Source organism: Lactuca serriola, chromosome 2, assembly GCF_051521515.1.
Source record: "Lactuca serriola cultivar US96UC23 chromosome 2, Lser_US96UC23_V15, whole genome shotgun sequence".
In the NCBI taxonomy this organism is placed as follows: Eukaryota; Viridiplantae; Streptophyta; class Magnoliopsida; order Asterales; family Asteraceae; genus Lactuca; species Lactuca serriola.
The window spans coordinates 202643367-202655488 of NC_136409.1; the positions used below are offsets into that span (position 1 = coordinate 202643367).

At 32.8% G+C, this 12122-nt stretch overlaps 2 protein-coding genes and 1 non-coding gene across 12 annotated transcripts; 1 reads left to right on the forward strand and 2 right to left on the reverse strand.

The window, feature by feature from the left end:
* Positions 1-274: 274 nt before the first annotated feature.
* On the reverse strand, positions 275-366 carry TRNAY-GUA (transfer RNA tyrosine (anticodon GUA)). The gene is given in 2 exon segments: positions 275-310; positions 330-366. It is a non-coding gene; the product is annotated as a tRNA-Tyr (tRNA).
* Positions 367-827: 461 nt separating this feature from the next.
* Positions 828-2753, forward strand: LOC145088188 (uncharacterized). Of its 2 annotated transcripts, none has more exons than XM_079026434.1 (5): positions 828-1008; positions 1739-1885; positions 2178-2262; positions 2378-2444; positions 2513-2753. In XM_079026434.1, exons 2-5 carry the CDS (start codon positions 1762-1764, stop codon positions 2564-2566), a joined length of 330 nt encoding a protein of 109 aa, XP_078882560.1. In that variant the 5' UTR covers positions 828-1008; positions 1739-1761; the 3' UTR covers positions 2567-2753. The 2 variants fall into 2 exon arrangements, with proteins under 2 accessions (XP_078882560.1, XP_078882559.1); XM_079026433.1 differs by having other exon boundaries at positions 830-1008; positions 2175-2262.
* A 499-nt stretch (positions 2754-3252) lies between these two features.
* Positions 3253-6326, reverse strand: LOC145088187 (uncharacterized). 9 transcript variants are annotated; one of them, XM_079026430.1, is made up of 6 exons: positions 4372-6326; positions 4182-4296; positions 4000-4070; positions 3795-3871; positions 3608-3675; positions 3253-3510 (listed from the first exon to the last, which is right to left on the reverse strand). In XM_079026430.1, exons 1-2 carry the CDS (start codon positions 6190-6192, stop codon positions 4282-4284), a joined length of 1836 nt encoding a protein of 611 aa, XP_078882556.1. In that variant the 5' UTR covers positions 6193-6326; the 3' UTR covers positions 3253-3510; positions 3608-3675; positions 3795-3871; positions 4000-4070; positions 4182-4281. The 9 variants fall into 9 exon arrangements, with proteins under 9 accessions (XP_078882556.1, XP_078882555.1, XP_078882557.1 ...); XM_079026429.1 differs by having other exon boundaries at positions 4170-4296; XM_079026431.1 differs by having other exon boundaries at positions 4170-5921; positions 6159-6325.
* Positions 6327-12122: the final 5796 nt, after the last annotated feature.

Genomic DNA, 12122 nt, shown 5'->3' on the forward strand with positions numbered 1-12122 from the left:
GCCGGAACTTGAAGCTTGTGGAAGTTTGATGTGCAGCGAAAGATACAGTGAAGATGGTACTACTGAATGGTTGATGGACAAGTCCAACCAATCGTCAATCATACATCTACAATAAGAATAATGAAAATCAATTTTCTTAAATTACAGATTTTTTTTAATGGTTTCTAACTTATAAGCATTGACTTTATTAATTTCTCACTTAGAAGTTCGCATTAAACAATCAGAAAAGCCAAGTAAAATAAAATAAATTAAGAAAAGAATAAAAAAACAAAAATCCGACCTGCCGGATTCGAACCAGCGACCTAAGGATTTCAGTCAGATGTTTTCCACTACAGTCCTCCGCTCTACCAACTGAGCTAAGGTCGGTTTGTTGTCAATTGCTACTATCAAATTTTAATCCTTACGTCCATAATTCTTTTTTTCTTTAAATATTTTTATACTATATGAGTTTTACAGCACCCCTCTAGGAGTTGAAATTTATTTGGTGATATGTATGATTAAATTAATTACTTACAAATATATATATATATATATATATATATATGTCTTTTAATATGATGTTTGAACTAAATAGTTAGTACAGCTTAACAAATATTTTACGTAAAAATATTTGTTTAGTGACATCGGTCTGTAAGTATGAAGTAATTGCAAATAATGGTTTGACAAATACTGTATTAATGTATTATTCAAGTGTTTTGTATTAATTTTTCACGAAGAGAATATAAATATACCATTTAAAAATAGATAATGAATAGAAAATACTGAAATAGTAATTATTTTTAATGACTCAACCCACAATGGAGTATTATTTTTCAATATACACTCGTGACTCGACTTACAATGTACTATTACTTTTCAAGGTCTTCCGAACATGAGTGGAAATGATGAACTCCACAAACCCCTACTAATCCAGGGAGACGGATAGTTTGAATCCTTTTCATCCATTTCTAATTAGAACAAATCAACCCAATCGAAGAAATCCCTCCCCTATTGAAGATTGAACGAGAGGTAAAGATTCAATATCTATGAATTCCAATTTCCAAATGATGCTTATGTTTATGCGCCGCATGTTAATCGAGAAACATCAGTACGTTTTCTGTACCCCAGTTAACATTACTAATAACGCCCACTAAACATTAAAGATCTACTATTAAGCACTCTCCGTCTCTCAAGAATTGTCGATTTTCGATCTGATTTTTAGATATTCAAACGCACAACATTTGGAACTCTAATTTGGCCTATACTTCTTTAGTTTCTTATGTCCATTATACTTCGATTCTAGTAACTTTTGCACAGTTGGATATGATTATCGAATTTGAAGTTAAAGACCTCATTTGACCTTCAAAACTCAAACTTTGACTATTTCTGGAATGATTGTAGTAATTGATTAGGGGTGTTTGTTACTGAATGGAAAATTTGGGATGTAAGTAGGGTAGTTTATGATTTTAGAGTTACAATTTCTCTACTATTATTGGTGATTTGGTTTGTTGTGAATGGTATCCGAAACTGACCAGAAGAATACTGCCTTGCTGTTTAGAATGCCATTAACATACTTACATACCCTAATTGGACATTGTGAAAAGGATTAAGATTTTAACAATGGTAAATGAGCCACATTTGTTTCTCTTTTTAATCATATTCACTTTGTTTATTAGTAAAAAATCATAACTTCAAGTTGCAAGTGAGTTTCCAACAAGATTGTGCATAATTTTCTCACTCTTGCTTTCTTTATCATTAGTGTGTCCCTTTTGGTAATCGAAGATGGACATTGATGGAAGCAATTCTCTCAATAATGGTAACCCGAATTCCAAGGGTTCTAAAATTGTGAATGAAGAAAGAAAGTCCACGAAAAGGGATGTCTCAAATCCTCTATTCGTTAACCATGGTTTGTCCTTTAATCACTCTATTTTCATCTTCTGTTCACTAACCCACATTAATATGTAGAATCGATGTGTAGTAGTAGTAGTACATTGTACAACAAAATTTACTTATTTAACCATCATACGTGTATAAAGATGACATGATACAATCATTTTAAGCGGCATTGATTATTTTGTTTGCATTACATCATCAAGATGACATGATATGATATTTCCTCCCTCAATAGGCAATTCAATTCCATAAACTTGACAATCATTTATCACAAAAATCCACTTTTTTTTTGTATTCTGCAGCAGAATTGGCTTGGCATGAGATGAGAAGAGCTTGGGTTGGTGATGGATCTCAAACATCACATACCAAGTTTAGACAGCCCATTCTCAGGTTTGACTTTCAACTTTCAAGATGCCATTTTTATTTCGTGGGTCCCATTTTACAAGTGAAAAATAAGAAAATTTCTTGAAAAAATTGTCTTTATCTCTATGGTCTTCTGTTACAGTTGGACTACAAGTTTTGAAGATTTGCTCTCATCTGGTGAAACATTCCCTGATCCAATTCCATTAGCTGTAAGTTGTTGGTGTTGTGGATCTTCCCACAATTGTGTGTTTCATATGTGACTGTTGGTTTTTTGCAGGATGTGGTGGATCTTTTAGTTGACATCTGGATCGAAGAAGGTTTATACAACTAGATTGAATGTCACCATATTATTATACATGTAGATGTAGTGCACAGGAATTACACTGTTGCAACATCCATAAATTATCAACATTGTACTACAAAGTACAAATAGATTAGTTTTGTCACGGATGGCTAGTTGGCTTTATCAAATTTGTCTTTGTTATTCTTAAAAGGTTTTAATTTAGATTCATTAGTAATATTGTTTTTTCTTGTTTTTAAAGAAGTTTATATTTTAAAAAACCACACATTCTGGGATTAAACTTTGTTTAATTCCACCAGGGACCTATAAGTGACCACTAGATATGTGTTTCTATATAAATACATACCCCCACAGAGCATTTTTATTTAGAGTAAGCGTAAATGTTTTATTATCTTTTCTTCTTCTTTATTTTTAGTTTCTTTCTTTTGTTGTAGGATTCAAATTGTGTATTGGTTAGTTGGAGTTGTATATAAGCTTTTAGAAGCCTCATATATTATTATGATTAATAGCAAATATGTGACAATTTGAGTTGTATTGGTTGCTTTTTTGCAAGCATCAAGTTTTTTGTACACTTGTAATGACATGTATCAACCTTCAAACAACATTGATTTTGCCAAAAAGTGTATTCAATTTGTTCCTTTTTTGTAATTTGCTTCAGCGGAAATAAAAAAGAAACATAAAAACTAGAAATTTAATCAGCAACAACACAAGGCAAATGGTAAAAGTCTTTAGGTAAGGTTTTCCTTTGTAATTTTCAAAGGAAGGAATTTTGGGTATAATGCATTGAGATCAACTAAGCATTACAACATACAAATACAACATGAAGAAGCTTTAGGTTTATTAGTGGGGAAGAGAGGATCCTCAATAAATCATGTGAAAAAACTTTGATGTTGTAACACCTTCTGGACATAACTCCCGTTCACTAGGTTGAAAACTCCAGGAGTTGACTGATGACCAGTTAGTTGACTGCATTACTAATTTGGGTGTCACGAGTCAGATCTCAGTTATAGCCCATAAATTATTTGCTATATAATTAGACATTAATAAAAAGATGAGAAATTGATATCTTACATCTTCTCCATATATCACCCTCAATGGGCGTCAAGAACTTGATTCATTGAGAAGCTATCACACTATTACTACAAGGAAGTGCAAAGATTAACTGTGTATTAATCTTGATTATCTAATCAAGTAACAAGATAATAAGCAATAACATATACAAAAGTCAGAAAAATGATTCAAGTAGAGAAAATAAAACCTCAGATCTTGTGGTTTGATTGACATTAAGCTTCACAAGCATCAATTCCCATTCTACTGGAAAGATCTTCCTTCCACCTGATGCATCAAAAATTCAAAACAGAATCCAACAACTCAGAAATTAACTGATTAAGACAATTAAGACAGAAATTACACTGCTTAAAAACAGAAGACAAATCGAGTAGATCCAGCAGAAGCAAATGTACCTGGTCAGATGAGTTTTCATGAAATGTGGCATCTAGACAATCTTGGAAAAAATCTTTCTTTCTTGATTAACCTGCACATGATTAAGTGATTAACAATCAAAATATCTCAAAGCTTTTCATATGACAAAAGGCAGCAATGTAAACAGAATTTGCAGGGTTTTTCTGCTTACAGCAAGCCATACAGCTGTGCTTGGTCTTCCTTAGCCTTGTGTCTCCATGGAAGACATGAAAACAGCTTCCCAACAAGATCTCTTCTTTCATAAGGCCATAAACCATTTCTGCTTACACCATTTTTTTCTGCATGTAGGTCATTTATACAAAGTTTTAATTTACTTTATTTGTCGATGTAAGTCGAAAAAACTTTTTAAGCACCTCCTTTGATGCATTATCCAAGTTTCTTTTGTTCAACAAGTCGACTAGGTTTGTTGATGTGTTTGCATCTGCAGAAAAACCAGCATCAACCATTCTTCTCACAAATTGAACAGCCATTCTCGTCTCATTCCATTGAATATACCCCTGAATTATTATATTAAAAGTAAAACCATCTGGCATGCATCCTTCAATCATCATTTCTTGCAACAACTGATATGCATCCTTGAGTTTCCCATTCTTAAATAATCCATTCATCAAAATATTATAAGTACGAATATTAGGCTGCAAGCCTCTTGAAGAAAGATCCCGAAAAAGCCCCTCACCCTCATCAACTTTCCCAGCTTTGCACATTCCATCAATGAGAATGTTATAGAGAACAATGTTAGGAGCCAATCCATCATCTTTCATTATTTTGTATAGTTCAATGGCCTTGTCAAACTTCTCATTTTTAAATAAAGAATCTATCAGAGTAGAATAAGTAACAATATTTGGAACTAGGTTATGATGTTTGATGTCATCAAAAAGAATTAGTGCATCCTTGAGTCTCCCAACATGACACAAGCCATTGATGAGAGTGTTGTAGGTCACTATAGTTGGAGTAACTTCCTTTTCAGACATTTCATTCTTCAGACTCAAAGCTTCACCTATCATTTTGCTCTTGCAGTATGCATTAATCAGGATATTATATGTATAAAAACCAGGCTGAAACCCAAAAGCAGGGAGTTTCCTAAAAAGTTCCTCACCAACATCAATTTTTCCGGCTTTGCACATACCATCAATGAGGATATTGTATAGAGTAATATTAGGGGCAACTCTAACCTCTTCCATAGCTCTTTCAAACGCGATTGCCTCATTAAATTTGCCATTTTTAAACAAAAAGTTTAACAGAATTGAGTAAGTAACAACATCTGGAACCAGACCAGAATCTTGTATTTCATCAAAACGTACAAGTGCATCCTCAAGTCTACCAACTTGACACAAACCAGTAATGAGAGTGGTGTAGGTTATAATATCAGGAACTATTCTCTTTTCAGACATTTCCATGAAGAGGCTCAAGGCTTGATCTATCTTTTTGCTCTTGCAGTAACAGTTAATTAAGATGTTATAGCTGATAACATCAGGGACACACTGATATGATATCATGTGATTGAGCGTATTATGTGCTTCCTCAATCTTGCCATCTTTACAGAATGAATGAGCTAAAATGTTAAAGGTCACCACATTTGGTGAGATGCTTTGAGTTACCATTTCATCGAAGAAACCTTGTGCCTCTTCCCTTAAACCTAAATTGCATAAACCTTGAATTAAACAATTGAATGTGACAATATCCGGTTGAATACCTTTATCTCTCATTTCGAAATAGATATCCACGGCTTCAGTAACACGTCTGCTTTTACAAAGCCCATTGATGATGTTATTGTAATGGGTTGTACTTGGATTACAGGGTTTGCTTTTTTCCATCTCCCTGTGTGTAGGAAGAGCAGGTCGGGCGTCGCCTGACATGCAGAGCCTGTTTATCATCCGGAGAGTTACTACATCAGCTTGAAACCCTAAAATTGCTTGAGAAATGTTACGATTGGCATGAATATGATTAGATTGATCAATAGGGGCAATAGATGGAGTCTCAACTATCCGATTAAACGGAAGCAACGAATCTTTCAGCTCACAGCTTTCGTTAAGAATTAATTTTCGAGAGGGAAATTGAATTTGAGGATTTATAAAAGCAGCAAGAATATTATTTTGAAACAAGAAAACCGGGAAACAGAGGTAACCAGGAAGCAACTTACCATTTCGACGAAGAACAAAAGCAGCCTTTCTCATTGGCAAGGCTATGTGCCTCTGTCCTCTAAACCCTAACTAAACCCTCAAATTGCCTAGCCCATCATGAACTATACTGAATTCAAGTAAACTGCCTCATCATACATACCAAACTTCGATTATTTGGACTACGGTCACCTAGGCTAACAACTAAGTCAGGTTCAATGGCAAGAGACAGTAATTTAGAAATTCTAATTTGGTAGATTTTAATGGTTTTAACTCAAATTATTATTTTATTAATTGCCATATATATATATATATATATATATATATATATATATATATATATATATATATATATATATATATAAAGAGAGAGAGAAAGTTAAATTCAAATGTTTTCACTATCTATTGTGTGCCTATATGATTGATTCTGGACCAATCATTTTAGTTATTTTAAGAAAGTAATTAATGCATATTAAATGCTGAATATGTAATTAATACCTATTATATCTTCAACATGTAATATGCATTAATTCCTTTCTTAAAATAACTAAAATGATTCGTCCATAATCAGTCATACATGCACACAATAGATAGTGAAAACAAAATAACATATATATATATATATATATATATATATATATATATATATATATATATATATATATATATATATATATATAGGGTTAGGTTATTTTGTTTTTCCTAACTATTGTGTGTCAAAATGCACAAATCTGGACCAATTGATGGAATTCATCAATGGACATGATTTGAGAGTGTATGATATTATAATGGGATAACATGTACCATATAATCACACAAATTTTAGCAAAAGGGTATTTTGGACAATTAACTACAATTATAAAAGGAAATTTTCGGATATTTATGGATAATTAATTCTCCTAATTTTAAAAATATGATTTTTTTTTTAATTAATTCAATTTTAATTCTAACATAATTTGTAAAAATAACCGATTTATTCTGTCAGAATATTTTTTTTATTTAGAATGATGCTCTTTCAGAATTTTATTCTATTAAAATATTATTGAATAATAACAAAGTTATGGAATCCAAGGTTGAAAAATAACTACATTCTAACATATTCTGTCAGAATAACATAATGTCAATCATAAACTACTAAATACATTATGAAAAGAATACACAAAATAGATTCTTGAACTAATAATATACCAAATAAATAATTGTGATTCTTTGAATAATAACAATATTCTGAAAGAATAACAAGTGTGATTCTTAAAAAATAACAACATTCTTAAACACTGAGTGTGGTCATTCTTTAATTCATTCTTCAAACCTTTCCCATCAGTTCTTCAAGCCATTCTTCAAGCCATTTCTATCACAAATTCTGTTAGAATGTGACAGTAAAATTCTATTAGAATACATTATCAACATATAAGTATTAAAATTTTATCAAAATAAAACAGTAAAATTCTAGCAGAATTTATTATCAACATATAAATAATTAACCAAAACCATAATGAGAAGACATGAATAAAAGAAATTAATAGCTTTTTGTCCTCTCAATTTATTAACAATCAAATGAATAAAGATAACATATTTGATACTTCCATGGTCCTGCAAAACAATTTATAATACAATTGAAACAAAGTTGATTCAAGAGTTTTGTTAAACACCTTACTTACAACAAAAACCTTTATGAAGAACCCATTTATATTTGCCAAAAAAATAGTTGAACTTATATAAAAAGATTGGATAAAAAATCCAGAAACCTGATTTAAGCATTTTATCGAGCAGTTGGTATGCAGCATGAAACTTTCTTTAAATTCTCAATAATGACAGCTTATCCCCACAGGATATTTGATTGGAAGAGTAAGTCCTTTTCTTTAGTTTCTTTACTTATTCATTACAAAAGAAATTTAGTGGTGTGGGGCTTAAAGAAAATCAGATGCAATGGTATGCCATTATGGAAGAGATAAAGAAAATACAAATTATTGGGGCAGGTTTCGATGGTTTTATCCTGGGACAGGTTCGATTCTCTTTTGTTCTGGATCAATAAGACTTCGTCCTCTTTCAAAATTCAAAAAAAAATGATATGCTTATAAAAAAGAATTTAAATGACTCACAGCAGGATTTCTTCTTTCTTAAGTTCAATGGTGTTCATTTTGTCCCAGAAATTGCTGGCATCTAGAGTATCTGTATTCCAGAGGCTGCAAAAAAAAGAAAAAAATATATATTAAGTACTCGTTCTCTATTTAAATCGCTCAAGCCATGCGAATACCTACTTGTGCTTTCCAGCCGATTCCATAGCATTCTTCTCCATCGTCTCTTTCTTCGCCACGAATTCAAAATAACCAGAAAACCCTAGTTCAATCACACAGCGAGAGAATAAGAGACATAAACGGATAAGAGTATATATAAAATGACCTGTGATTTTCATTTAATGATTTTCCAAATATACAACATTTATTTTTGGTTTATAAAAGGTAAAATGACTAAGTTACCCTTTATTATTTAATTAATGATTTTTTTTCCTAAATTCTGATTGGAGCATTTAGGCACACAATATTTGCTAAAAACATTTTGTAGTGACAAAAGAACATGGTTTGGCATGCGGAATTAAAGTTTGCACAATTGAACATGGTGATTTGGGTGTTTAAGAGATATATTGAATGTATATGGTGTTACAAAAAAGATCTAGATCTAGACTACATAATTAACACACACTTACACACTCACTTTTACATCTCTCAAGCACACCTCTACAAGTGGTATGAACCCACTATTTATAGAGGTGTTTACATGTCTCTCTCTCATTCTCTAACAAATGGGTCTAAAGGCTAAAGCACCACATGCAAGTGGGTTTTACAAAAGTCAAACATTTACAAAGTCATGAATGAATAACTTTGCACCCCAACATTCTCCCCCTCAAAGTTAGGAATGAATGACCCACTTCAAATCTTCCAAAATCAAGCACTACGCGGTTCGAGCCTCAAAGGTGACACATGTCGAAACGAACTTCAATCTTCAATTCTTCCATGACTCTTCAATTTGGGCTCTAGGATGTGAGACCATACAATCCGAGCAGCAACAAATGATTAAGAGTATTCCAAACTCCAAATAATCACCCAAAAGTTGCGCATAAAAACACACCCCAAAAATCTTCAATAATTCCAAACCCATTTCGAATACATCACTTCCGAACTTCCAATTACATCATCTCGTAGGCTTCAAAACTTCAAGATCACTTCGGTCATCAAATCCGCATAATATGAAAAATTCAAGTTCGAATTTCCATATAAAACTTCTCCCCCTTTTTTATAATCGAAATTTGATTATAAAACTCCAAAGGAAAAAGAACGTGCTCTATTCGGAATTTTTCATGTCAAAACTCCCCCTTAACATGTGGCATAAACAATGTGCTTCAATCCGAAAAATCCAAAAAATATTGAATTTTTAGCTTCGTTCACGGATCGCCTTTGACAAAATTTCTCAAAAATGGGTAGAAATTGTCAATTTCAAAATTCTGCAGTGACCCGTTGCGCCCAGAACAGCCAAATATGCGAAACACACTCCCATTTGCGAAACTGGGTAAAATGTGTAAATTCGCACAAACTGCAGGGACCAGATTTGAAAATTCTGCAATTTCAGCATTTTATGACCCCATTTGCGAAGTTGGGTATAAACTGTCAAAAATGCGAAACTACAGGTATTCGTTTTGACAATTTCTGCATGTTCTTCAAACTTGCGAAGTTGGGCTACTTGTGTTATTTCTTGAAAAGAGCAGGGACCAAATGCGAAACTGTTAGCCTTCTTCCCCAATTCGCATTTTACTGTAATAGCTTTCGCATGCTTCGCATATTCATTCTTACACCCTTCGCATCCCTTCGCATGTTCCACCCAATTAATCAAATGAACCAAATGCGAATCATGAAATGTCTTCGCATTTTGACTCCAAATGCGAATTAAACACTAGATGCAAACTGCAGTCACACAAATGCGAACCCATCAAGATCAAATGCGAATCTAATAAAGATCCAGATGCGAACTTTGATTTTATATGCGATTCCAAACCCAATCGTTTTATTATGTGAACTCAACTGAGATTTTCACAAAATCAACATCAACAATTCCAAAATCGGGTTTTCAAACTTTTGCAAACAGCGATTTCACAGTCCTTCTTGACTTCGCATTTTTCTTCACGAATCGTCCCTCAATCATCAATCCAATTGCGAATCAAAACTCATCTGTTCATCAATCGACACCAAAATCAAAATTGCAACTCCAAAATCATCGATTAAAAAAAACTTCGTTCCTTTGCTTTTAGCGTGCCAACCAAAACCTGTTGGTACTTCTTTCTTTGTTCATCGATTCAAACTCGAACTCACGGATCTTTGAAATCGATTTCAACAAAGAAACACATCTTCAAGAAGAAATCGAATTTTAACTTTCAGATTTCGATTTTGTCTTTTGATCGACTATCAGTGCTTTAGTCGACAAACAACAAATCATCAATTTCTTCATCTGTTCGTTTCAGATAACCCAGAACAACGACTACAAAGATATCGATCGACTCTAACACCTTTCGAAATCGATGCTTATTACCATTCGATTCTTAAACCAAATCATCTAAGAAAAAATCGAACACTGTGCTTCATACCCCAACTTACTTCTCGCACATCAAACTATTGAAATTGAAATACAGTCGGTTTTTGTTCATCACATCGAACTCCAATTTAGACATTGATACATCCTTATCAAATCGACTTTTCTCAGTTCGTCAGTTAATAAACACAAATCGAAAACTTTTCCGAGAAAATTCAGATCAAACACACTATTCGAACTGTTCATCATCGTTGTTCATAATGTTCTTGATTTTTGCTTGAGATTTCATCACCGAATTCAAATCGACTCAAGAACACATATTAATCGATAGGAAATCTTATCTCAATTTTAGATTATCGATCAACTATGAATGATTAGTATAAACGAATAGATCAAATTGAAACTCAAGAAAACACGATTAAAGTACATTCGATTATGAACTGAGACTAATTCTCCGATGGTACAACTGGGTAAGCAAGCGTACAAGTTGATCTCGGAACAATCTTTTTAGAATAATCCCAAATGATGGCTTTTGGATCTCAATCAACTAGATCGGATCTTTAAAAGAATGATTGGGCTTCAAATAATTGATCAATGAACAGTAACAGTGAGATTGGGCTCAAGATATGCGAGTAGTAGCAGATAATGGAATTTGGATCAATTGGGTTTAATTCATGAACAGTAACAAATTCCTTGAAATATAAAATATGAAATGAATCACAATGAATCTTGGACTAGATCTTGAGTTAAACGAACATATGCAATTTGAAAATCGAATCGAACAAACGAATATAAAATTAGATCGGGACTTGATCAACAAAAATTTATTGGATCACAACAAATGGGTTTTTCAAGAAAAATTTGATCCAACGAGTCAAATGATCATGAATCAAGAACGCAAAAGCACGAATCCAAATATTATGAGAGATCATAGAGAGAGACTCACCAAAATTGCTCAAAATTGTGACAAAAGTTGCCAAACCGAGAATCGTTCTTCAAAAATCACCTTGATCTTGAAGACCCGCTCTGATACCAATTGTAGTGACAAAAGAACATGGTTTGGCATATGGAATTAAAGCTTGCACAATTTAACATGGTGATTTGGGTGCTTAAGAGATATATTGAATATATATGGTGTTACAAAAAAGATCTAGATCTAGACTACATAATTAACACACACTTACACACTCACTTTTACATCTCTCAAGCACACCTCTACAAGTGGTATGAACCCACTATTTATAGAGGTGTTTACATGTCTCTCTCTCATTCTCTAACAAATGGGTCTAAAGGCTAAAGCACCACATGCAAGTGGGTTTTACAAAAGTCAAACATTTACAAAGTCATGAATGAATAACTTTGCACCCCAACACATTTGAACCTATCTCTCTCTCTCTCTCTCTCTC

Bases quoted from the DNA above. Each gene is read 5' to 3' on its own strand.
- LOC145088188 (XM_079026433.1), top strand. From the start codon at position 1,762: ATGGACATTGATGGAAGCAATTCTCTCAATAATGGTAACCCGAATTCC. The intron at 1,886-2,174 runs GTTTGTCCTTTA...TGTATTCTGCAG, and splicing joins TCCTCTATTCGTTAACCATG to CAGAATTGGCTTGGCATGAG. The intron at 2,445-2,512 runs GTAAGTTGTTGG...GGTTTTTTGCAG, and splicing joins CTGATCCAATTCCATTAGCT to GATGTGGTGGATCTTTTAGT.
- LOC145088187 (XM_079026424.1), bottom strand. From the start codon at position 6,192: ATGAGAAAGGCTGCTTTTGTTCTTCGTCGAAATGGTAAGTTGCTTCCT.